General features: G+C 52.7%; 1 protein-coding gene and 1 pseudogene across 6 annotated transcripts in view; both read left to right on the forward strand.

Moving 5' to 3' along the window:
- Positions 1 to 15,223, forward strand: part of ILF3 (interleukin enhancer binding factor 3) — a 40,921-nt gene extending 25,698 nt beyond the window's left edge. The window contains exons 5-20 of one of the 5 annotated variants that reach the window (XM_025366063.1): positions 5 to 152; positions 1,458 to 1,549; positions 1,936 to 2,031; positions 2,651 to 2,762; positions 3,180 to 3,277; positions 3,850 to 3,961; positions 4,050 to 4,160; positions 4,821 to 5,020; positions 5,382 to 5,549; positions 5,969 to 6,106; positions 6,209 to 6,385; positions 6,478 to 6,631; positions 6,759 to 6,812; positions 10,183 to 10,545; positions 11,394 to 11,522; positions 12,026 to 15,223. In XM_025366063.1, coding sequence (XP_025221848.1) covers positions 5 to 152; positions 1,458 to 1,549; positions 1,936 to 2,031; positions 2,651 to 2,762; positions 3,180 to 3,277; positions 3,850 to 3,961; positions 4,050 to 4,160; positions 4,821 to 5,020; positions 5,382 to 5,549; positions 5,969 to 6,106; positions 6,209 to 6,385; positions 6,478 to 6,631; positions 6,759 to 6,812; positions 10,183 to 10,545; positions 11,394 to 11,522; positions 12,026 to 12,159 — 2,286 coding nt within the window. In that variant the 3' untranslated portion in view covers positions 12,160 to 15,223. Of the gene's footprint in view, positions 1 to 4; positions 153 to 1,457; positions 1,550 to 1,935; positions 2,032 to 2,650; positions 2,763 to 3,179; positions 3,278 to 3,849; positions 3,962 to 4,049; positions 4,161 to 4,820; positions 5,021 to 5,381; positions 5,550 to 5,968; positions 6,107 to 6,208; positions 6,386 to 6,477; positions 6,632 to 6,758; positions 6,813 to 7,248; positions 8,596 to 10,182; positions 10,546 to 11,393; positions 11,523 to 12,025 lie in introns of those variants that run through there. The other 4 variants (XM_025366064.1, XM_025366065.1, XM_025366066.1 and 1 more) reach the window with 4 other exon arrangements.
- LOC112612047 lies at positions 13,894 to 15,223 on the forward strand (annotated as a pseudogene). Its single transcript, XR_003116801.1, has one exon. The product of XR_003116801.1 is annotated as an uncharacterized LOC112612047 (transcript).
- Positions 15,224 to 25,444: the final 10,221 nt, after the last annotated feature.

Here is a 25,444-nt window from a genome sequence, read left to right on the forward strand (position 1 = left end):
TTAGGCTGTAACAGAAGACAAGTACGAAATACTGCAATCTGTCGACGATGCTGCGATTGTGATAAAAAACACAAAAGAGCCTCCATTGTCCCTGACCATCCACCTGACATCCCCTGTTGTCAGAGAAGAAATGGAAAAAGTATTAGCTGGAGGTAGGGAGGCCGAGACAGGCCGGCAGGGCTTTGAAAACGTGGTGTTCCCTCACTATTCAAATGTGCTATTCAGTTTTAGACTGCTTTGGTAAAAGGCTACGTTGTAGATTGACCACCTTTACTCTGAGATCACATCTCCCGTTGGCTTTGAGTACTTGGGAGTTTGACAAAACGGTCACACTAAAAGTGAGTAGCACTTTTCGTAGGGGACTGCACCATTTTCCTTTAACTTCATCCTTGAACATTCTCAAACGTGAATGTGGTAGTTGCTTTTCCGTGGAGCCATTCTCTGGCTGTGGAGAAGTGTGTCCCTGGTGATTCTATGGTTTTAAAGATGAGACAACCAGACGGTTTCTGCATGAGCACCACGTTGGAGTTTACCAACAGCCTGTGCTGCAGCTGAGCTGAGGGCCTCTTCGTTTGTCCTCTGCCATGGCTCTTATCATCTAAAGTGACAGAAGCACAAAGAGCTAATACAGAGTTTTGGATAAAGTTTAAACAGTTGTCCAATTTTTCAGACTACCTGATTGGACCTCGCACTAATAATGTGCTCACAGTCCATGGCCCGCCCCTCGTGTGCCTGTCTTCAGGCCTTATCCAAACCCCTGGCGTGCAGATGGCAGAGAAGACAGACGCTCGGCTTGGCCACAGCATAGGCTGGCATAGCGCTGTTGCTGTTTACCTTTGGTTCTCATAGCTGATTCCAACTACCAAAGCCCTTCTAGTTGATCAACGTAGGGACGCTGGACCTTTGACCAACAGGACTCTCTCTGTCAAGGGCTGGGGCTAGGGCAGTCCCGCCTGGTGGGCGGAGTTGGTCCCCTTTGCCGCATATGCCTTGGGATGGCTGTTGTGGGATGCAGAGAGGGAGTTCCTTTCCTCTCCCCCGGCCTTTTTAATTTTTTTCCTATTGAACATTTTAGCATAGCTAATTTATTGGGAGAACATGGGGAGGAGGCAAGGGAAGAGGATTAGAAGATAGGCTCCACCTATCTCTCCCCTCCCTCATGAGATTATTCCTTTTAGAATAACTCCCCACTTTTGTTTTTATGTTTGTTTTATTTTTTCTTTTTCTTTCTTTTTTCTTTTTCTTTTTTATTTTTGGATGGGGCCTCCAATTTTTACAATTTCCTCACAGGGCAGAGTTCAATGTGCTCTAGTTTCTCCTTCCCTGGTCCAGGGTGGAGATGAATTCAGCTTCTGGGAAACTCAGCTGCCCTTTAGAAAGCTGCCACATCCCCTTTCCACCTGACAGAAACCCCTTGGTCAAACTGTGCCTTGTCTTCTTATTCCATCCATGAATAGAAACGCTATCAGTCAACGACCCCCCGGACGTTCTGGACAGGCAGAAATGCCTTGCTGCCTTGGCGTCCCTCCGACACGCCAAGTGGTTCCAGGTTTGCATTTTGTTCTTCTCTTTGTCTTTTGGTAGAGAATTCCTAAGTTTTAACTTGGCTAACTGTCACCATAAAGATTCCTTAACATTGACGATAGCCGTGCCGAGCTTAGCACCTGCGGTTCCGCAGGTCCTAAAGGAGTGCACCTCAACAAATTCGACCCCAAAAGAGGCTGAGACTGAATTGGTGGGCTGCTGCTGCTGCTTTGTGTTAAGAGTAATACTTTCTTGTACACGTAGTGAGATTGCGGCTGGCCACACCCTTGGTGGTCGCCATCATTGACTGTTTACCCTTGGCAAAGCAGCACCGTGACACTTGTGTTGTTCATGTTGACCTGTGCCCTGGGCGGTGCCTCAGACTGAAGAGCCTGTGTTTTGTTCCCCTAGGCTCGAGCCAACGGACTGAAGTCCTGTGTCATTGTGATCCGGGTCCTGAGGGACCTGTGCACTCGCGTGCCCACCTGGGGTCCCCTCCGAGGCTGGGTAAGGATGTTGCTATGGCTACTAGGGGGTGGTGTATTCAGAGTCTCTAGGATATCCCAGGAACACTTGATGATCACGGGGCAGGAGTGGCCCCTTGATGTGTGGCTGGTGTGTACTCTCCAGAGCTGCCTGTGGAGCTGCTACTGCTTGCCACACCTGGGGTTGGGGTTGGGGTTGGGACAGTGTGGGTCAGGGCCCTTTGCAGGGGTCGCACAGCTCAATCCCAGCAGGAGGCTGGCAAGGAGGTGGGAATGATCCCTCTGGGAAGGTTTGCAGATGCTCTCACGCGGGACCAGTTCTTACCAGCTGTTGCTATTTTTTTTCAGCCCCCTGTTGGGGTGGTTTTTATATTTGTAAATAAATGGTTAGATTTTAAGTATGAGATACTACATTATAACCTCAGCTTGGTCTCTGAGCTCACAGAGCCTGCAGGATGTCATGTCTGGTCCTCCCTGTCCTAGGTGCACTGGCTCAGGCTTAGCCCTGAGGCTTTGACTTTACCTGACTGGATGGCTATGAGTCCCACGTGTGCCCTGACCCACTCATCTAGTAACAGCTCCCTAGTGGCGGCCGGCCTCATCCTGTAGGTTCTTGGCTCACTGTTCCTCTTCCCTTTCAGCCCCTCGAGCTCCTGTGTGAGAAATCCATTGGGACAGCCAACAGACCGATGGGTGCTGGCGAGGCCCTGCGAAGAGTGCTGGAGTGCCTGGCGTCGGGCATCGTGATGCCAGGTTGGGGCCTTGTGCTTCGCAGGTTGCAGGGAAAGACAGGGTTCCAGGCCGCCTCCTGGCGGGTACACTGACTGGGTTAGGACAGGAGCAGCCCCGTGTCCACTCCCTAGAGCTGAAGCATGTGACTACCCTCTGGCACCATCATATCCAGCCCTGACCGGGTCCGCAGCTGTCATTCAGAGGGCGGATCCGGGGCAATGGTGACCCACTCCCACGTGACTTTCTTGCTCTGAGACACTTGTGAATTATTTCTGTCAAGGGCTGGACGCCGAGTGGGTCACCGAGCTAGGCATGTTTTCCAGAGCTGGGTGTGGATGGGGCGCGGGGGGTAACACACCTAGTTCCCTCAGCCAGCACACCTCTTCAGAGATGCTAAAAGATAATCCTCTGCATATCTTCCTTGTTTCCTGCCTTCAGATGGTTCTGGCATTTATGACCCTTGTGAAAAAGAAGCCACTGATGCTATTGGGCATCTAGACAGACAGCAACGGGAAGATATCACACAGAGTGCGCAGGTATAGTCATCGCCATTGCCAACGTGCGCCCTGACCCAGTCTGTAATCACTGGCTTCCAGTTCCATTACTGGGTATTCCCAGGGTAGCCCCTGGACTCGTAGGCTCAGGTCGGGGACTGAAGGCAAAGGGATCGTGTCTGATACAGGGCGCCCCAATCTGGGCTGCTTCTTTCCCCTGGTGCCATGCCTGGTTGTCGTCTGCCCCCTCCCGTGGCTTGCTCGAGTGCCATTTTCGGACACTGAGTGGTGCTGGGAGATGTCTTTGCTGTGCGGACTGCTCCGGGGGACCTTCCCCTGCAGGCTACCACATGGCTCCGTGTGGCAACCAGTCCCCAGGTTGGGGTCTCCTGTATTCCTCTGGAAGGGGGGTGGTCACAGGCTGGCCTTCCCCCACAGCAAGGCTGGACTTGAGCATTCAGGCTCTCCCCTGGCTGGTGGGGGACCCCTTGCTGTCGTAGAGGAGACCATTAGCAGCCCTTCAGCTCTGCCCCTCCTCAGAAGGCAGTAGTGAGCGCACACTCCATGACCGGGAGCACAGGGCAGCTGAGTCAGAGCCTCTTCCCCTTCTCCAGCACGCACTGCGACTCGCTGCCTTCGGCCAGCTCCATAAAGTCCTGGGCATGGACCCTCTGCCTTCCAAGATGCCCAAGAAACCAAAGAATGAAAACCCAGTGGACTACACCGGTAAGCCCACGGCGGTTGCCTGATGGCTTGGGCTCCAGGAAGAGTGGCCATCTGCATCTCTCAGCCATGCCCTGCTCTCTCCTTGCAGTTCAGATCCCACCCAGCACCACCTATGCCATTACGCCCATGAAACGCCCAATGGAGGAGGACGGGGAAGAGAAGTCTCCCAGCAAAAAGAAGAAGAAGATTCAGAAGAAAGGTACAGGCCGGGCGCGGTGGCTCACGCCTGTAATCCCAGCACTGTGGGAGGCCGAGGCGGGAGAATCGCTTGAGCTCAGGAGTTTGAGACTAGCCTGGGCAACATGGCGAAACCCCGTCTCTACAAAAAACACAAAAATTAGCTGGGTGTGGTGGCACACCTGTAGTGCCAGCTACTTGGGAGGCTGAGATGGGAGGATGACTTGAGCCTGGGAGGCGGAGGTTGCAGTGAGCAACTGTATTCCAGCCTGGGCAACAGAGCGAGACCTTGCTTAAAATCAGTGTTGAAAGATTTAAAAAACTAAGTAGATAAAAAAGCAGGAAGGTGCAGACCTCCCCTCGTGCTGCTGCTTTATCCATCTGGTCCTATGAAGGCTCACCCTGAAGCTATAGGGAGTGCCTGCTTTTGTTTCATTTTTCTTACTTGTGATTTCTGAGTCCTTTAACAATAATGAGGCATGATTGGGGATGTAGAAGATGAGTAGGATGATGGTGCCACAGCTGGAGGCCACAGGAGAGGTGCAAACTGGATTCAGTTTGTGTGGCTGCCCCACCCACTGTGTTACGCCACAGAGGCAGGCCCGGGGGCTAGGATTGGCAGAGCTCTCATGGAGACCTGCCATCGTGCTGATCCAGAGCCACCTTGGTGTTCTCTCTGTAGAGGAGAAGGCAGAGCCCCCCCAAGCTATGAATGCCCTGATGCGGCTGAACCAGCTGAAGCCAGGGCTGCAGTACAAGCTGGTGTCCCAGACTGGGCCTGTCCATGCCCCCATCTTTACCATGTCTGTGGAGGTTGATGGCAATTCATTCGAGGCCTCTGGGCCCTCCAAAAAGACGGCCAAGCTGCACGTGGCCGTTAAGGTAAGTGTGGCCAGCGTCACTATCTTCTAATAGCAGAACCATGATCTTTGTTTTGGGCCCCATATGAGCCATTGTCTCTCAGGGAAGGCATGTAGATCCTAAAAACACACATAGTTAGATGGGGCGGGTATTTGCAGGTCACATGTGCCAAGAACGCCTTCCCACTGTGGCTGGCAGGCAGAGGGGTCCCCAAACATAGTTGGACATTAGGGCCTCCTGGGAGCAGAAGCTGAAAGGAAACAGCCCTCCTCCAGATGACTTTCTGGGTGGGTGCCTGTAGGCCATGGGGAGGCCCTGCATGCATGGCTCCCGGGCTGAGCCCTGCTTCAGTGGGACCTTGGGGATCTCGCTACCTCTGCAGGTGTTACAGGACATGGGCTTGCCGACGGGTGCCGAAGGCAGGGACTCTAGCAAGGGGGAGGACTCGGCTGAGGAGACTGAGGCGAAGCCAGCGGTGGTGGCCCCTGCCCCAGTGGTAGAAGCTGTCTCAACCCCTAGTGCGGCCTTTCCCTCAGATGCCACTGCCGAGGTGAGCACGTGGTGGGTGCTGGGAGTCACTGCCAGACAGAGCAGGCAGCCATGTGTCCTGTCAGTGAGGTGGTTACTGGTCCTTGATGATTTGCCCCAAAAAGCTGACCTTTCAGGCCAGAAGCCCACACAGGAAGCTGGGTGCTGCCCTACAAGCCGTGTGGGGGAGGGCCTTGTGGATGTTGTCTCAGCATCCTAGGCTACATTGGGGTGGCCCTGGGTTGAGAACATGCTGTTCAGAGGGGAGGCACAGGGAAGGGGCACATTGCTGGAAGGCCTTCACGAGAGTGGGTGGAGACTGTCTGGCAAGGACTGGCAGTGTATGAGCAGCAGACGCCCGGCCTCAGTCCTGCTGCTCCTCCTGTGTGGCTGGAAAGCCCATAGCTGAGTTTATCGGTCGTTCTTTCTGTTTTCCCTGAGAACGTAAAACAGCAGGGGCCAATCCTGACAAAACACGGCAAGAACCCAGTCATGGAGCTGAACGAGAAAAGGCGGGGGCTCAAGTACGAGCTCATCTCCGAGACCGGTGGCAGCCACGATAAGCGCTTCGTCATGGAGGTGCGCGGCCTGGAGCTGCCTGCTGGGGCATCCCATAGGGAAGCCTGGGGTCCCCCTGCCCCTAGAGGGAGGCACTAGGTCACCTCTGTCTGCACTTTCCAGGTTGAAGTGGATGGACAGAAGTTCCAAGGTGCTGGTTCCAACAAAAAGGTGGCGAAGGCGTACGCTGCCCTTGCTGCCCTAGAAAAGCTTTTCCCTGACACCCCTCTCGCCCTTGATGCCAACAAAAAGAAGAGAGCCCCAGTACCCGTCAGAGGGGGACCGAAATTTGCTGCTAAGGTGAGCAGTGACCCTTGAATCTCCTGGCTCAGGCATGGGTTCTCCTGCAATGTGAGCACAAAGGGAATGTCACTTCCTGTGTTCTCTTCTAGCCACATAACCCTGGCTTCGGCATGGGAGGCCCCATGCACAATGAAGTGCCCCCACCCCCCAACCTTCGAGGGCGGGGAAGAGGCGGGAACATCCGGGGACGAGGGCGCGGGCGAGGATTTGGTGGCGCCAACCACGGAGGCTACATGAATGCTGGTAAGGGCCCTTGTACTGCACTGTCCCCATCTTCCCCATGTGCATGCTCTGGGAACAAGTATGCGGGGCTCCTGGGGTGGGCCTGAGACACTGCTGGTCCCTGGTAACCCTATCTTTCCCCTTCCAGGCGCTGGATATGGAAGCTACGGGTACGGAGGCAACTCGGCGACAGCAGGCTACAGTAAGTGCGTTTCTCTCTGTCTGACCTGGGAAGCAGCCACAGTGTAGCTTCTGGGCCTGAGTTAGCAAAGGGCGGCCAGAGCAGCCTCGAGGAGGCTGTAGAAGGGGCACACACCTTTTTGCGGTGAATAGGTCATATGGCCCTCGACCCCCCCCCGTCCTGCAGTGGGATTGATTGTGTTAACACACAAACTCGTGTAACTGCAAAGTTCCTTAAAAGTTAGAATTTTAAATTTCTCTGCTTTAAGCCATGCGAAGCACCAATCTTGTGAATACGCTTTTCCAGCCAGTGCACAGCTCTTGTCTTGAGAAGGAGCCTTCATTGGGGGGTTACAGGAGCAGAGAAATCTAAAACATGAATTTCAAATGTGGCGCTCTGTGCCCTTTTTCAAAAGAATTCTAATTTCTTCTCTCTGCTCTGTCTCCCCCTTTTGTAGGTGACTTTTTCACAGACTGCTACGGCTATCATGATTTTGGGTCTTCCTAGAGCGTCTAAAAGTATTGCACACAAAATCAACTTTTTACTCCAATTTCCTCCAACTCCAAAACCCAAAGTGTCCGTGCTGTGTCCCTGTGCTTCACTGGGTTTCTCAACCGTGGCTTTTCACCGCAGCTTGTCTGAAACTCTTAGCCTGCAGAATTTAAGACAATGGCAGTTTTTATCGTGATTTGCCTTTGAACTTGGTCCTATTGAAGTTCACACTAAGTGGAAAACAATTTTTTCAGAGAATGTATTTTTGTGCAGAATTGCACAGAATTCTAGAGACAGCGTTGTTCGGCATCAAGGCAAAAGCCCACCTTTGCTTTTTATGGAAAGCATTACTTTATTTAAAGAGACAGACATTGACGCATTTTAATCTACCTTTGTCTTAATTTACAGCAGGTTTTGTATGAATTTTTAACCTTTTAACAAACTCCCAAATCTGGTTGATGCCTTTGACAGTGATGAAAACGATTTCACCACATCTGAATCCAGAGAAACCGGCTTTTTTCTTATTACGAGCATGTGAAAACGTTGGGAACGTGGGGAATTGTGTATTGCGCTGAATTAGCTTCTCCCGCCTCTTGTAATGCTCTGGTGGGTTCTTGTTTGGGAATGCAATGTTTTGTGGCTGGTTTAGCTAGAGAGTGAACTCTCAAAGGTATCAAAACTGTGCTTCCATTATTAGTGCAAGAAACAGACAGGCTTTAAGGGGTAGATGACGTGAAATTTTGCAAGTCTTCATTACAGCTGCAGATGCATGGGATTCTGGATTTTTTTGTTTTTAGTTTATTGGGACTTTAAAGTAATCAAGGAGAAAGAACCGCGATGTTCCCTGCTTCTTCAGTAAAGGGCTGGCTTTTCCTTGGGCAGAGGTGGTGCTGCTGCATGTGCAGCTGCCACAGACTCCGAAGGCATAGAAGTTTCTGTCTACAAACACAGAGTCATTCTGGCTCTTTACTGAGGCCCCTGTTTTCTGGCAGGTGTCCTCCTTGGAAACTGGTTTTGGCTCTGATCAGCGGTTATTTTTTGCAGCAAAGCCTGCGTCTGTGTTGACTTGCAAGATTTTACGTTTATTCAGGCAAAAACTGGTCAAAATGGTTACTACGTGATTTGTTCCCAGAGGTTTGAAACATTCAGTGAAACTTTTTAAAACTTTGATTGCATGATGTATTTTTTTTTTAGAAAGTTATTGTTTGAGAATAATGTCTTTTTATACCAGGAAAATAGTTATCCTGAATGACGTTGAAAACTCCCCCTCCCCTTTATTTTTTTTTAATCAATACATGTGAAAGTAACAAGCCCTCGGCCCTTGCGTCTTCATTCATTCCCGGCTTCAGGCGGGGCGAGGTGGTGTGCTCAGTGCAGGACACTGGGGAAGCTGGGGCAGTGGGGCTGTGGGGTGTGGGTCCTGGGTCCTGGTCGGGGTGTTCTGAAGATCCCATCCTCCCAGTCTCCTCGCTGAGCTGCCGCATGTTCGCTTTCTGGCATTGTGGGACACGTCCTCCCCCTTGGTGTCTTGGCTTTGTGATGGGGGGCGAGGGAGGAGGCCTGCCTGAAGAACACAAACTGAAGGTTGCAGATAGTTCTGTCCACATTGTCGTGTAGGCAGCCCACCACACCAGCGTGGGGTATACATCTCCAGTGGGTGGAGGCACATGAGGACTCCCAGTTACCCCACCCAGGAGGCGGTGGGCCCTTGGTGTCCTCAATCTGGGAAGGAAGGACAGGCAGTGTGGGAGCCTCCCCTTCCATCCCACCCACCCTGGGCCTGGCGGTCTGGGCAGCTTAACTGGGCAAAGGTGGCTGCATTCACAAGCCCACCCGCTCTGAGAGCCCAGGAACTCAGCTGCACCTGCTGATCAGCTTGGGCATTGCCCAGCTTGGCTGGAGAGCTACCACCATGACCTGGCCTCCCGCCTCACCCACCCTCTCAGCCTTCCCACGCCCGTTCGTGGAGACCCCCTCTGTGGGGCTCCCTTGCAAGGCTTGGGGTGCAGCATTCCCTCAGCCAGTGCCATCCACTTTGTTCCACTCAAGCCTCTGGTGGGGCTGTGTATTGACAAACCTAGTTGACCAGAAGTGGGGTCTCGCTGCTACATTTTCAGCTTGCAGCTGAGAATGTGGTGGCTGCACTGCACGCTCTCAGCCCTGCTGCTCAGTCCCACGTGCACCCAGCAGCTGTGCTGGGTACAAGGAAGGGGCGTCGGGGACATCAGGGCAGTAGGTCTAGGCCTCACCTGGCTGTCCTGGCCCCAGCTGTGGCCAGTCTTCCCCCACCAACCAGGCTGGGGCTTGCTCACATCCTGAGTCACATGCTTGCACGAGTATCACAAGGGAGGTGCCTGCATCATTGACTAAGTCTCAATTTGTCTTCCATGAACCAAACCAGCTCAGACCAGTTGGTCTCAGGATGATGACGGTCCAGGGGCCTCTTTAAACAGTATCTCTTGGGGATCTCCAGGCCTGTGCCTGTGGAGCCTGTTTCCAGCACAGCAGGGAGGAGGGGGGTGGCCGCTGCTTCTCTGGGGCTTTGCTTTTCCTGTCACCATTGGGGATCTCTGGGTAGCCGTCAGCTAGCTGTGAATGTCGTCCCGCGCTCGGAGTCCATCTCATTGTAATGTTGACATCCGCTGCAAAAGCTGCTGGCGCGTGCTGCTTGGCAAAGCCCCATTGTTGTCATCAGCTGCTGGGTGAGTGGAGCTGAAGGCTGGGCCAGCCTGAATGGCTGCGCTAAGGACCGGAGCCACTGCTCCTCTCCCTCCTTTTTCTGCTGCCTCTGACCCGGGCTTGTGGGTCAGCCTTCAGGACCCATGGCTGCTGCCTGCCCTTCCCTCCCTTCCCCCTGCCCTTTCCCGTCCTCCGCCTGACCCACTGCCTCCCTGTTTAGGTCAGTTCTACAGCAACGGAGGGCATTCTGGGAATGCCGGTGGCGGTGGCGGCGGGGGCGGTGGTGGCTCCTCCGGCTATGGCTCCTACTACCAAGGTGACAACTACAACTCACCGGTGCCCCCAAAACACGCTGGGAAGAAGCAGCCGCACGGGGGCCAGCAGAAGCCCTCCTACGGCTCGGGCTACCAGTCCCACCAGGGCCAGCAGCAGTCCTACAACCAGAGCCCCTACAGCAACTATGGCCCCCCACAGGGCAAGCAGAAAGGCTATAACCATGGACAAGGCAGCTACTCCTACTCGAACTCCTACAACTCTCCCGGGGGCGGGGGCGGATCCGACTACAACTACGAGAGCAAATTCAGTGAGTTGGCTTCCAGAGCTCCTTGGCTGGGCCAGGGTCCAGGCCCCAGCAGTGCAGCCCATGGAGTGGCGGAAGCTCGGCACTGCCCAGACCACTGGCCGAGGGCCTTAGGAGGAGGACACGTGGTGTTGGCTGTGGGCGGGTGCTAGGAAGATGGGGCGTGGGGCCCCTTGGTGCCGTCTTCGCCACTTTCTCTGGTATGTTCTCCGAAGGCAGGGGTAGCTGAGGCCTCTGTTTCTAGGCCCTGGCTGTGGGTGAGGCTGCAAGGTGACTTCCTGGGACTTGATCTAGAGAGTTTTGCATCCAGCCCCTGCAAGAGCCTGATCTCTCCGCCACCGCCTCTCCCGCTTCCTCATGCACAGACCCAGCAGGCCCAGGCTGCACCAGTGGCCCGGTGGGGCTGAGTAGGTGTGTCCTTGGGACCCAGCAGCTCTCAGCAGCAGGCCAGGGACTTGACAGAGGCTGCACTGGGTGTGTGGGTCAGAAGGGGGTGCTGTTTGTCTGGTGCTACTGGCTGAGGAGAGACAGCTGCTGGGGTCTCGTGCACTTCCTCAGCTGCTGCTGGGAAGTTTGGGCTGCAGGAGCAGTTGAGAAGGCACCCCACAGCAGGGCTTTGGAGCTTGGTGACCAGCCCAGCCCAGGGCCAGGTGACCTTGCAGGGCTGCAGCTGGCTCCTGGCGCTTATCTGTTGGGCTGATGTGTGACATTGAAGCAGGCAGGGAGAAGAGTTAGAGGCCCAGGGTCTGGGCCAGGGGCCGGCCGCGTCTGAGGCGCACCACAAGGCCCCTGGGCCACCCCAGTTGTGTGTTTCCTGGGGCCCCTTAACCACCCTGTCTTCTTTCCCCTAGACTACAGTGGTAGTGGAGGCCGAAGCAGCGGGAACAGCTACGGCTCAGGCGGGGCATCCTACAACCCAGGGTCACACGGGGGCTACGGCGGAGGTTCTGGGGGCGGCTCCTCATACCAAGGCAAACAAGGTGGGCCTGGAGCCCCTGGTGGCACAGCATGGGGGCCCGGCACCTGCTATGAAGCGGGATGTGGACCTGGTGGGAGCAGACGGCAGCGTGGGCAGGGCTGCAGTGGCAGGTGGGCCCTGTGACAGAGAATACACACTTCGGTGCACTGGCAGCTGCTAAGGCTTTCGGGAGTGGCTGGAGAGCCAGCAGTGTCCCCACTCTTAACCCCTGGTACCTGTGTGAAATGTGGGTGACATGGAGGCCAAACAGCGGTTCCCCTGGTTCTGGCCAGTAGCTCAGCTGTGGGCTCAGGTAGCTTCCCCCAGAAACAAGGGTCACAGTGGTCCCACCTCTCGGAGTCTTGGTGTCAGCCTTGTCCAGTAATGTGTGGTAGGCAGGCAGAGCTGCATAGGAGGCCACGAGTCTTGCCCACCTGCATCCTGGCCAAGTCTTGGGTGTGGGCTGCCTAACCTGAGCCCCGCTGGCTGGGCCCCTCGGCTCTAATCCACCACTCTCTCTCCTAGGAGGCTACTCACAGTCGAACTACAACTCCCCGGGGTCCGGCCAGAACTACAGTGGCCCTCCCAGCTCCTACCAGTCCTCACAAGGCGGCTATGGCAGAAACGCAGACCACAGCATGAACTACCAGTACAGATAAGCCCCCGCGGGGCGGAGATTTCTACCTTCTGCACTTACTCCCCATCAGAAGATCGAGTTTATGCATCACAGTTAACATGTCAGCTGGCCCTCCAGGCCCCCGCCCCCACCCCGTCCACGTTGCTGTGTCGTGAGGTGCAGCGGGTCACCCTGTGGCCCGTCCTGTGACCCATATTTAGCCGTGTTTGGGACTCCGTGTCTTCAATGGTTTGTTAGTTGCCATTACAACTTTGTCTGGGTAGAGTTTTTGAGTTCTTGCAGTTCAGTATCCCTCTGTCTATTCACACTTGGTGTTAGTGGTAACTCAGTTTGTCTTTAAATAGTTACGGAAGGGATACGTCATTTGTTAATGCTTTTGTGAAGTGAGTTAAACGAGCTTTCTGTATTTTAATGCTTTAGTGTTTCAGTTTTATAAGTGAAGATTTTATTTTAAAAACCAGTGGGAAAGAGTGGGGGGTTTCTTTTTATGTCTGGGTCATTCAGGCAGTACATCTGAATTAAGCTGAATGTAGACAAATAAAGAAAAACAAAACTGCGCCCGTCTTAGGCCTGGGTGTCTGACCCACCAGCAGCGCAATGAGCAGGTTTCCCCGCTCTGTCCCTGCTCGGGGAAAGCAGGGCGGGCCAGCAGGATGCTCCCTGGTCCTTAGAGAGGGTCCAGTTCTGACCTTCCAGACATTTTACTCATGCTCAGCGAAGGCTGGTTGCTGGTCTCCTGGGCTGTGTAGACCCAGTGTACCACCAGGCTCCAGGCTCCCACCGTCCGTAGAGGGGCTCACAGTGCCCATTCTGGTCTTGGGGAACCCATCACAAAACAGGCAGGCTTTTTCTGCTCCCTGATTTTGGTGTGGTTCTAAGTACACCAGTGATGTCCTCTGTAGGGGCATGCCTGTGGTGGAACACACAACCCAGTTAGAAAAAGAAAGGGCAGGTGAGGCCTGGGTAACCCCAGCCACGGATCGTCAGTGGCTGGAGGGAGCTTCATGTCTGTGCTGGAGCTGCAGCCTGCTCGCCATCTGGAGGCTCAGCAGAGTGGGGAGTTGGGGTTCTCACACCAGCAGATTTCCCTAGAGCGTGATTCTCCCATCTGAGGCAATCTCGCCTCCCAGGGGAAATTTTGCAATGTTTGGAGGATGTTGTCACAGCTAGCAGGTGCTCTGGGATCTAGTGGATACAGGCCAAGGATGCTGTCAAGCATACTATGCTGCCCAGAAGAGTGGCCCACAGCGGGGACCTGCCTTATCGAAATATCAGGTGTGTGGAGGTGGAGACCCTACGCTAGAGCAGCCCTTCTAGCTCCACCTTGCCTGGGGAGGGAGGAGGAGCTCTGGTTTCAGGGCATTGCTGGGATTGCCTTTCCCCAGGATCCCTGTCGGCCATCCGGGAAGAACTGTACTTGCCAAGCCTGGGACCAAACATCTACAGAGATCCTGCTTTGCTGACCTGAGCCCCAGGCCTTGGCCTCCTGTGCTTGGGTAACCATGGCCACTGGGAAAAGTGAGGACCATTTTTGACTCAGAATCATTCAGCTAATGTAGAATATCAAGTGTGCTTTCAAAGGATGAAGATTTGCTTTCTTGGAGAGGTGAAAGAACAAGTTGTGTGCTAGAAAACTGTTGAGGAATTCTCATTTGTGTTAGAGCAGAGGAGGTCCCAGATACCAAGTGGCCCCTCCCAGGAAAAGGTGGGAGAAGAGGACCTGAAGTACCCTGAGATCCTAGCAGTGCACACAGTGGAGGGATGAGGATGGATGAGTCCTACCCCCAATTTTGATGGGATGTGTTCATGTCCTGTCTCCTCTCTTGGACATATTAAGGGGTTGGGACAAGAAGAGACTCCTGTGAGATCAGCAGACCTTGTATTTGAGGAGAGAATACCAGCCTGTAACACCCATGGAAGGGATGCCTCCTGGCCCCACCTGCCAAATACCTCCAAACTCCGGGCAGGTGCCTGCATTCTCAACACAGGACTCTCCTTGCAGTTTCCCGCTCAGTGATCGCTACCAGGGTCGTTTCTGAATGTAGACCCACCACGAGGGACGGATTCCATCTGCCCGCCCTGCTGCAGATCTGCCGCATAGCAGGCACGTGTCTTGGAGAGAACAGCTCTGAGCACAGCATCCTTGGAGCCCTCAGTCCGCTCAGGGGCCTCACCGGTGCTGATTATGCCGTCATGCCGCTTGTCTGTGACAGTATCCCAGCTACAACAGGACGCTGGGTTCAGGAAGATGTGGCTATCACCTTGAGCACTGACAGTGGCCTTCCGGGCCAGTTGCCTTCCAAACCCAGGAAGCTGACCTGCAGGAGGGCCTACAAATGGGCCCTGTAAGAGCTAGGCAACAGTTGGCTTGTGATGAGACACCTCAACGCTTTGGGTGGACGGTGTCCTACATGAGTTGATAGGATGGGGTGCTTGGTGGATGGGCCATGGAGGTCCGTGAGCGGGAACTGGGCACACACCATCCCAGAGGGCTCAGGATGCCCCAGGAGGGAAAGAAGGGCAACAGACTACACGATTGGACATGTGTGATTGGCTGGGATGAAGTTGGAGGCAGGGCCGGGGGATTGGTACTGATTCCAGGGAGGAAGTATTGGGGCTTGATGAACTATGATGAAAGGAGGCCTCTGAGCCATAACAAGGGGCACATCCAGGATTTCCGCCACCCTGGATTTAGTAGAGCCAGTAGGCCCTGGTATGTCACTCTGGGCAGGGATGCTGTCAGCCCTGAGGGTTGCCACCCACCTGTTTGTTGTCCTCTGTACTGGCAGGGAAACATACACCCCTTGTCTCACCACAGACTTTGCTTGTGTAGTCAGTAGGGCTGGCCCTGCCCCAAGGACTCACTGCATGTACCCGGACCCCTAGGCCTGGCCTTTGCAGCAGAGGTGGCAGCTTCTGGATTCCAGCTGTAGCTGTGAGCCCCTTGCTGGCTGTGCACTGCACGGGCCTGAGACCGCTGGATACAATGTTGGGCAACAACTCAGCCAGCCTGATGGCAGGCTCAGAGGCTCACTCTAACCCATCCCAGAATAAATGGAGACTTCATGTGTTCATTGTTTCATTCACTCAACATGCGTTCGTTCATTTTTTTTAAGAGAGACAGGATAGACCTGTAATCCCAGCACTTTGGGAGGCCGAGGTGGGCAGATCACGAGGTCAGGAGATCAAGACCGTCCTGGCTAACATGGTGAAACCATGTCTCTACTAAAAATACAAAAAATTCAAAAAAAAATTAGCTGGGCATGGTGATGGGCGCCTGTAGTTCCAGCTACTCAGGAGGCTGAGGCCGGAGAATGGCGTGAGCCCAGGAGGCGGAGCTTGCAGTGAGCCAAGATCATGCCACTGGACTCCAGCCTGGGTAACAGAGCAAGTCTCCATCTCAAAAACATAAAAAGAGGATATTGCTCTGTCATCCAGGCTGAAGTGCAGTGGCGTCATTATAGCTCACTGCAGTCTTGAACTCCTGAGAGCTCAAGCGATCCTCCTGTCACAGCCTCTGGAGTAGCTGGAACTACAGGGCTGTTCTTCCATACCTGACTACTTTTCTTATAGAGGTGGGTCGCCCAGCCTAGTCGCAAACTCCTGGACCTTAAGCAACTCAGCTTCCCCATAGTGGCTGGGATGACAGTGCCACTGTGCCCTGCTGTCCTGTTTATTATTGGGTGATGATTACATGTCAAGTCTGGTGCTGGTTGCTGGGAACCTGCTCTCAACCCACATGGCTTTTCCAGGCACAAAGAGGGCTGTGTCACAGTGGGACAGGGAGTGCCTTGTCAAGGGTTTCCCCTCAGGTGAGAAAGGATGGGTGGGTTGGACCCAGGAGTGTTAGGAAGGGAAGGGGAGGCCAGGCAGAGGGAATAGCTTGAGCAAAAATACAGCTGGGGTATGAGGATGGGCTTGAAGAAGCTGAAGTCAGATGGGTAGAGCATTTTGGATGCAAAACAAAGGAATGCTGGGAAATGAGACTGGAGGTCAGTGGGATCTTGAGGGCCCCCAAGTGGAGGGCCAGGCACAGGAGTGCTTTCTAAGGGCAGTGGGGAGCCATGGATGGATTCTGACCTGGGAAGACCTCAGGCCCTTTCAGGCTTCCCAAGAATATTATTTATTTATTTTGTTGGCCAGGCTGGAGTGCAATGGCGTGATCTCAGCTAACCACAACCTCCGTCTCCCGGGTTCAAGCGATTCTCCTGCCTCAGCCTCCTGAGTAGCTGGGATTACAGGCATGTGCCACCACGCCTGGCTAATAGTGTATTTTTAGTAGAGACAAGTTTTCTCCATGTTAGGCAGGCTGGTCTCGAACTCCTGGCCTCAGGTGATCCACCTGCCTCGGCCTCCCAAAGTTCTGGGATGACAGGTGTGAGCCACCACACCCGGCTATTTATTTTTTGAGATAGAGTCTTGCTCTGTCGCCAGGCTTTGGTTTGTTTTTGTTTTTGTTTGTTTGTTTTTTTTTTTTTTTTTGAGATGGAGTCTGGCTCTGTCGCCCAGGCTTTGTTTTTTAAGATGGAGTCTTGCTCTGTCGCCAGGCTGGAGTGCAGTGGAGCGATCTCGGCTCACTGCAACCTCAGCTTCCCAGGTTCAAGCAATTCTGCCTCAGCCGCCCGAGAAGCAGTAACTACAGGTGTGTGCCATCATGCCCAGCTAATTTTTGGTTTTCTTTTTTTTTTTTTTTGAGACAGCGTCTCGCTCTGTTGCCCAGGCTGGAGTGCTGGCGCGATCTCGGCTCACTGCAAGCTCCGCCTCCCGGGTTTACGCCATTCTCCCGCCTCAGCCTCCCCAGTAGCTGGGACTACAGGCACCCGCCACCACGCCCAGCTAGTTTTTTGTATTTTTTTTTAGTAGAGACGGGGTTTCACCGTGTTAGCCAGGATGGTCTCGATCTCCTGACCTCATGATCCACCCGCCTTGGCCTCCCAAAGTGCTGAGATTACAGGCGTGAGCCACACTGTGCCTGGCCAACGAAACTTTTTTTTTTTTTTTTTGAGGCGGAGTCTGGCTCTATTGCCCAGGCTGGAGTGCAGTGGAGTGATCTCAGCTTACTGCAACCTCAGCATCCCAGGTTCAAGCTATTCAGCCGCAGCCTCCCGAGTAGTTGAGTGAGATTACAGGCACCTGCCACTACACTTGGCTAATTTTTGGATTTTTAGTAGAGACAGGGTTTCACCATGTTGGCCAGGCTGGTCTTGAACTCCTGACCTTGTGATTCGCCTGCCTCAGCCTCCCCAAGTGCTGGGATTACAGGCGTGAGCCACCGCACCCAGCTGAAACAGTATTTTTTAGACAGGGTCTTGGTCTGGTGTGCAGTAGTGCCATCATGGCTCACTCATCCTCCTGAGTATCTAGGACTACAGGCCACACTGCCTGGCTAATGTTTTTCTTCATAGATTCAGGGTCTCAGGTTGGTGTCCAATTCCTGCCTCAAAGCTTCCTCTCTTCGGCCTCACAAAGTGTTAGAATTAACAGTTGTGAGCCACTGCGCCTCAGTACAGTTGTTTTGGTTGCTTAGCTGAGTGGGTGTGTGGGAGAGGTGAGAATAGGGGCCCTGGAGACCACAAGAGGCTTGAGTTCTGGAACATCAGAGCTGAGGTTTACAGTGATTTTTGCGGCCGAGTACACTGGTTTTGATAAGGGAAGCGCTCCCAGACTCGAGGGTTAAAAACGGTATGTCAAAGAAAAGGGGCCCATCTCATTCTCAGGGAGACGATCATTCTCCACGGAGTAACCAAGAAGTCCGTGAACTCCCAACTCTTGGGCCAGTGCGTTTGTCTTCTCAAAAGATCTGACGCCTAAGGTCATCTTGCTTGGCAACGGGGCAGTAGGTGGGTGGCAATGTCACAGAAGGACAGTTCACACACGTCCGATGAATAAACTGGAGAAATCCTCCAGGTTACCGAAATGACCACCCAAACTCAGAGCTCCAAGGACCCTTATTTCATTCAGCAAAACCCCTAACTCCCCTCTCCCAAATGTTCTGTATTCCTCAGTCAGTGCTCAGAAGTCCGTATTCTGGACCCAGGACCTCAGCACCCGCTCCCTAAGGCCAACCACATAGTCCCCTATTTGGGGGCTCCCCTGAGCAGTCGCGGGCGATCCCAGAGAAGGCAAGGTTGGGGATCTGACAGCCCCGGTCACGCACCTGGGATGCTGCGCAAGCCTCCATGTGAAGAGCACGGAAACCGCCCCAGGCCCAGCAGCTGCAAACCACCGCTTCCAAACTTCCCGCTGGTCCCTAGGCTCCGGGTGCCCACCGCGCCTTCCTTCCTTCCTTGCGCAATTAACAAGCTCCGACTCCAGATGGGATTTCGCAGGCCCCGCCCTGTGTATAAATTCTCTTCGTCCTGGGGTTGTCAACAACCTTTTTTTTGGAGACGGAGTCTCCTTTTGTCGCCCAGGCTGGAGTGCAGTGGCGCCATCTCCGCTCACTCAGTGCAACCTCCGACTGCCTGGTTCAAACAATTCCCCCGCCTCAGCCTCCTGAGTAGCTGGGATTACAGACAAGAGCCACCACGCCCGGCAACAAACTCTTCTAATTGGCCGCACTCGCCGGCCCCGCCCTCACAGAGTGTGCCACTGCGTGGAGCGCGCCGCTTCTCATAGGACGTTTACGCAGGCTCCGCCCCCTGATCGGCCGCTTTCCTGGTCTCCAGGCAACGCCTATGGCGCTGTCCACCGTGCTGAAGCCGCACACCAAGCACCGCCTCTAGCTGCAGGCTCACGGCGCCCCCAGCTCTCCCAACAGGGGCCACTAAGCCTCCGCTGCGCCCTATCCCCAGTTTATCTGTTGGTGATAGTTAGAACCCACTTCCTTCCACGCTGACTGACAAAGCCCTACTGTCTCATCCAGCTCAGAGGGAAACCCGAGGCATCCCACGATTTTGTGCCCTCACCTCCACACCCTCATCTGCTCGCCTCCAACCACACTGACCTCTGTGCTGCACAGCTGACAATCCAGACACATTCCCACCTCCAGGCCTTTGCTGTTAACTTTTCCCAAGACCTGGAATGCTCTCTCCGATTCGGCATGACTCCTCCATCCTACTTTCAGGCCTTAAATCCCACCTTCTCAGTGAGCCCAGCCCTGACTATCCTGTCCTACTGAACACATTGACCTCTCTATATATGTATGTATGTATATAATTTTATTTTTAGTGTTTTCGAGACAGGGTCTTGCTCTGTCGCCCAGGCTGGAGTGCAGTGGTGCGATCATAGTTCACTGCAGCCTCCACCTCCCGGGCTCAAGCTATCCTCCTGCCTCAGCCTCCCGAGTAGCTGGGATTACATGTGTGCAGCACTGCGCCCGTATAATTTTTTATTTTTAGTACAGACGGGGTTTTCGCCGTGTTGCCCAGGGTGGTCTCCAATTCTTGGGCTCAGGCAATCCACCTGCCTCAGCCTCCCAAAGTGCTGGAATTATAGGCGTGAACCACTGCATGCGGACTAGAATATATATATTTTTAAGTGGGTGGATTAAGCCTCTTGTTGATTATTGTTGAAGCCGGGTCATTGGTTACAAGGTGATAACTATGCAATTCTCTGTACGTTTGTCTATGCTTGAAAAGTGTGTAATAAAGAATGTCAGGGGGCACCGTGATCTCCAGGAAGGGCAGAGAACCAGCATTGGGGGCTACACAGCCAGTGATGGTACCCCAACGCCCACCCCAGACATAGCCCAGTGAAGAAGCCTCTGTCACAATGACTAAGTACAGAGAGTGTAGTTGATGCCACAAGGATTACTGTGGCTGGACACCAGATGTGCAACCACCTATAAATTTCCTGAGTGTAGCTTCAGTTTTGAGATAAACTGTTCTTATTTTCATGAATCTCTGTAGCATGGATGTAGCTGCCTCCAATCCCTGTCCCTAGTGTTTTCTAGCCCAAGGGCCTGTTTCTACTTACCACTGGCTTTTGATCCAAATTGTGAATGACAGAACCTGAGCTTGTGCAGCCTGGCGGCAGGGCAGGCTGGGAAAGTAACTGTCAATTATAACTTCTATGGAAAGGCAGACTTAGCCTTAACAGACACGACATTCTCTCAATGCAGGGGAGTATGATGGGGGTCAGGTGTTAGGTGGCCAAGAAAAGCAGGGGTTATACTAGCTTCAGAACAGCAAATCCAGGCAACCCTTAATCCAATCAGCCATTCATCCAATCATGGTGATTGCATTCTAAAATGCAGAGGATTCCCTCCAACATTCCGGAAGCTTCCGATAACCAAGAATGGCAAGCAGGTCAGAGCTCCAAGAGAAGTTCACCCAGAAAGGAAAGAGGCTCACATTGGATAAGATAATGAAATGCAGTTTTTGAAACCTAAACCACAGAGCGGCAACATTGGCTGCACACAGAAATTCCTTGAGGCTTGAAACAAAACACAAAAGAAAACTGATGACTGAGTCATCCCCATAGATTTTTTTTTTTTTTCTTTCTTTTTTAAAGAGATGATCGGCCAGGTGCAGTGGCTCACGCCTGTAATCCCAGCACTTTGGGAGGCCGAGGCGGGTGGATCACCTGAGGTCAGGAGTTTGAGACCAGCCTGACCAACATGGAGAAACTCCGTCTCTACTAATACTCTAAAAATACAAAATTAGCCGGGCGTGGTGGCCCTTGTCTGTAGTCCCAGCTACTAGGGAGGCTGAGTCAGGAGAATCGCTTGAACCTGGGGCAAGATCACGTTATTGCACTCTAGCCTGGGCAACAAGAGCGAAACTCTGTCTCAAAAAACAAAAACAAAAACAAAAAAAACTCCACAGGTAATTCCATGTGCAGCCAAGAGTGAAAAACAGTGGTTCTGAAACTTGAGTGGGCATCAGAATGAGATAGAAGGCTTGGCAAGAAGCAGATTTAAACACATATTGGCCAGGCGCTGTTGCAATCTTCCTGCCTCAGTCTCCCAAGTAGCTGGAATTATGGGTAACTTTTTAAATTTTTTTTTTTTTTTTTTTTTTGCCATGTTGCCCAGGCTGGTTTCTAACTCCTGGGGTCATATGATCCACCCACCTTGGCCTCCCAAAGTGCTGGGATTACAGGCATGAGTCACTGCGCCTGGTAAACGTTTTTGAAAAATAAAAATATTAGCTGGGCACGGTGGCTCACACCTGTATCCCAGCAGTTGAGGTCAGGAGTTCAAGACCAGCCTGGCCATCATGGTGAAACCTCATCTGTACTAAAAACAAGAAATAGCCGGACGTGGTGGCTCACACCTGTAATCCCAGCACTTTGGGAGGCCAAGGCGGGTGGATCACCTGAGGTCAGGAGTTCAAGATCAGCCTGGCCAATATGGAGACACCCTGTCTCTACTAAAAATACAAAAAAATTAGCTGAGTGTGGTGGCACATGCCTGTAATCCCAGCTACTCAGGAGGCTGAGGCAGGAGAATCACTTGAACCTGGGAGGCAGAGGTTGTAGTGAGCCGAGATCGCGCTATTGCACTCCAGCCTGGGCAACAAGAGCAAAACTCCATCTCAAAAAAAAAAAAAAAAAAAAAAGNCAGCCTCCCGAGTAGCTGGGACTACAGGCGCCCGCCACCACACCTGGCTAATTTTTTGTACTTTTAGTAGAGATGGGGTTTCACCGTGTTAGCCAGGATGGTCTCGATCTTCTGACCTCGTAATCCACCTGCCTTGGCCTCCCAAAGCCGTGGGATTACAGGCATGAGCCACCGTGCCCGGCCTTTTGTATTTTTTTAGTAGACGGGGTTTCACTATATTGGCCAGGCTGGTCTCGAACTCCTGAGCTTGTGATCCATCCGTCTCGACCTCCCAAAGTCCTGGGATTACAGGTGTGAGCCACCATGCCTTGCCTTAAAAGTATATTTTAAATCCCAGCGCTTTGGAAGTTGAGGGCAGGAGTTCAAGACCAGCCTGGCCAACATGGCACAACCCCCTTTTTATAAAGAAAAAAAATACATAAAACAAAAATTAGCCAGGCATAGTGGCATGTATGCCTGCCTGTAATCCCAGCTACTCAGGTGGCTGAGGCATGAGACTCCTTGAGCTGAGGAGGCAGAGGTTGCAGTGAGCCGAGATGGTGCCACTGCATGCCAACCAGATAAAGACTCCATCTCAAAAAAAAAAAAAAAAAAAAAAGGCTGGGTGCGGTGGCTCACGCCTGTAATCCCAGCACTTTGGGAGGCCAAGGCGGGCAGATCACGAGGTCAGGCGATCAAGACCATCCTGGCTGACACGGTGAAACCCCATCTCTACTAAAAATACAAAAAGTTAGCAGGGCGTGGTGGCGGGCGCCTGTAGTCCCATCTCCTTGGGAGGCTGAGGCCAGAGAATGGCATGAACCTGGGAGGCAGAGCTTTCAGTGAGCTGAGATCGTGCCACTGCACTCCAGCCTAGGCGGCAGAGCGAGACTCCGTCTCAAAAAAAAAAAAAAAAAAAAAAAAATTAGCCAGGCATGGCAGCAGGCACCTGTAATCCCAGCTGCGTGGGAGGCTGAGGTAGGAGAACCACTTGAACGCGGGAGGTGGAGGTTGCAGTGAGCTGAGACTGTGCCACTACACTGTATCCTGAGCAACAGAGTGAGACTCTGTCTCAAAAAAAAGAAAAAGAAAAGAAAAAGTAAAGAAAGGATGAGTGTTGTAGACAAAAGCAGGTGCAAAGGCCCTGAGGTTGCCTTGCTGGTGGTCAGGGGTGTTTTCCAGGTGTGGCCTTACTAAGGATGCCCCACCCTCTGGGCAACTGGCATCCTTAGCCTTTCTTACAGGATAGGAGGCTTGAGGCTCTCGGAGACACCCTCTTTGCCAGAGTAACCCAGTTTGACAATTGAAAGGACGTCTTCTGGTACAATAGCGCTCTCTGCTGGCCAGGATAGATATCAGATCCAGTTGTAATGATAACAATTACTGTATAATATTGTATATTATTATTATCTTTTTTTAGGGTTTGAGTCTCACTCTGTTGCCCAGCCTGGTGTACAGTAGCCCGATCATAGCTCACTGCAGCCTCCAACTCTTCTTCTCAAGTGATCCTCCTGTCTCAGCTTCTCGAGTAGCTGAGACTACAGGGGCATGCCACCACACCATGTTAATGTTTTTGGTTTTTTTTTGCTTTTGTTTTTGATTTTTGAGATGAAGTCTCGCTCTGTTGCCTGAGGCTGGAGTGCAGTGGCGCGATCTCAACTCAACTCTGCCTCCCGGGTTCAAGCGATTCGCCTGTCTCAGCCTCTCGAGTAGCTGGGACTACAGGCATGCACCCCCATGTCTGGCTAATTTTTTAATTTTTTTAATTATTTATTTATTTATTTATATTTTTGAAACGGAGTCTTGCTTTGTCGCCCAGGCTGGAGTGCAGTGGCCGGATCTCAGCTCACTGCAAGCTCCGCCTCCCGGGTTTACACCATTCTCTGGCCTCAGCCTCCCAAGTAGCTGGGACTACAGTCACCGCCACCTCGCCCGGCTAGTTTTTTGTATTGTATAGAGACGGGGTTTCACCGTGTTAGCCAGGATGGGCTCGATCTCCTGACCTCGTGATCCGCCCGTCTCAGCCTCCCAAAGTGCTGGGATTACAGGCTTGAGCCACCGCGCCTGGCTAATTTTTTAATTTTTTTAGTGAAGGGGAGGTTTCACCATATCGGCCAGGCTGGACTTGAACGCCTGACCTCGAGTGATCCACCCACCTTGGCCTCCCAAAGTGTTGGGATTACAGGTGTGAGTGCCTGGCCCATACTCTGTTAATATTTTTAATTTTTTTTTTTTTTTTTTTTAGATGGAGTTTTGCTCTTGTTACCCAGACTGGAGTGCAATGGCGTGATAGTGGCCCACTGCAACCTCTGCCTCCTGGGTTCAAGCAATTCTCCTACCTCAGCCTTCTGAGTAGCTGGGATTACAGGCATGTGCCACCATGCCCGGCTAATTTTGTATTTTTACTAGAGACAGGGTTTCTCCATGTTGGTCAGGCTGGTCTTGAACTCCCAACCTCAGGTGATCCGCCCGCCTCAGCCCTCCAAAGTGCTGGAATTACAGGTGTGAGCTACCGCACCCAGCCACACCCGGTTAATTTTTTTTTTTTTTTTTTTTTTAGACGGAGTCTCACTCTGTCACCCAGGCTGGAGTGCAGTGGCGCGATCTCCGCTCACTGCAAGCTCCACCTCCGGGGTTCATGCCATTCTCCTGCCTCAGCCTCCCAAATAGCTGGGGCTACAGGCTCCCACCACCACGCCCGGCTAATTTTTTGTATTTTTAAGTAGAGACAGGGTTTCACAGTGTTAGCCAGGATGCTCTTGATCTCCTGACCTCATGATCTGCCCCCCTTGGCCTTCCAAAGTGCTGGGATTACAGGCGAGAGCCACTGCACCCAGCCACACCTGGTTAATTTTTTATTTTTTTTTTTTTCAAGACAGAATCTTGCTCTGTCACCTAGGCTGGAGTGCAGTGGTGCAATCTCAGCTCACTGCAACCTCGGCCTCTCCGGTTCAAGTGATTCTCCTATCTCAGCCTCCCGAGTAGCTGGGATTACAGGCACTCGCCATCTCACCCAACCAATTTTTGTTTTTTTAGTAGAGACAGAGTTTCACCCTGCTGGCCAGGCTGGTCTCGAACTCCTAACCTCATGATCTGCCTGCTTTGGCCTACCAAAGTGCTGGGATTACAGGCGTGAGCCACTGCACCCAGCCAATTTTTAAATTTTTTGTATGGATGGGGTCTCGCTATATTACTCAAGCTGGTCTCAATCTCCTGGCCTTAAGTGCACTTCCTGCCTTGGCCTCTCAAAGTGCTGGTAATGCAGATTTGAGCCACTGCCCCTGCCGGGGGTTATATAGTTATATATTATGTTTTGTTTTGTTTTGTTTTTGAGACAAAGTCTCACTCCGTCACCCAAGCTGGAGTGCAGTGGCAAGATTACAGCTCCCTGCAGCCTCATGAGCCTCAACCTTCCAGGCCTAAGTGATCTTCCTGTCTCAGCCTCCCAAGTAGCTGGGACTACAGGCTCACATCACTACACTGGTCTAGTATTTTGTTACTTTTGTAGAGACGGGGTCTCTTATGTTTCCCAGGCTGGTCTCAAACTCCTTGCCTTAAGTGACCCACCCTCCTCAGCCTCCCAAAATGCTGGGATTATTGGAGAAAACCACTGTGCCCGGCTTTATTTATTATTATTATAAATGGAACACAACCACCAGTCAATAAATCTGCGACCCTTCCTCCCCTTGCTGCATAGAGTCTGGCGCTAGTCGGGTATGTATATATAGGTATACACTGAATGAATGAAATAATAATTGTGGCCAGGTTCTGAGCCTTAGCCTCTTCTATAAATCTGGGATTCCTTATTTAATTTTTATATTTT

This window comes from Theropithecus gelada, chromosome 19, assembly GCF_003255815.1.
Source record: "Theropithecus gelada isolate Dixy chromosome 19, Tgel_1.0, whole genome shotgun sequence".
Classification (NCBI taxonomy): Eukaryota; Metazoa; Chordata; class Mammalia; order Primates; family Cercopithecidae; genus Theropithecus; species Theropithecus gelada.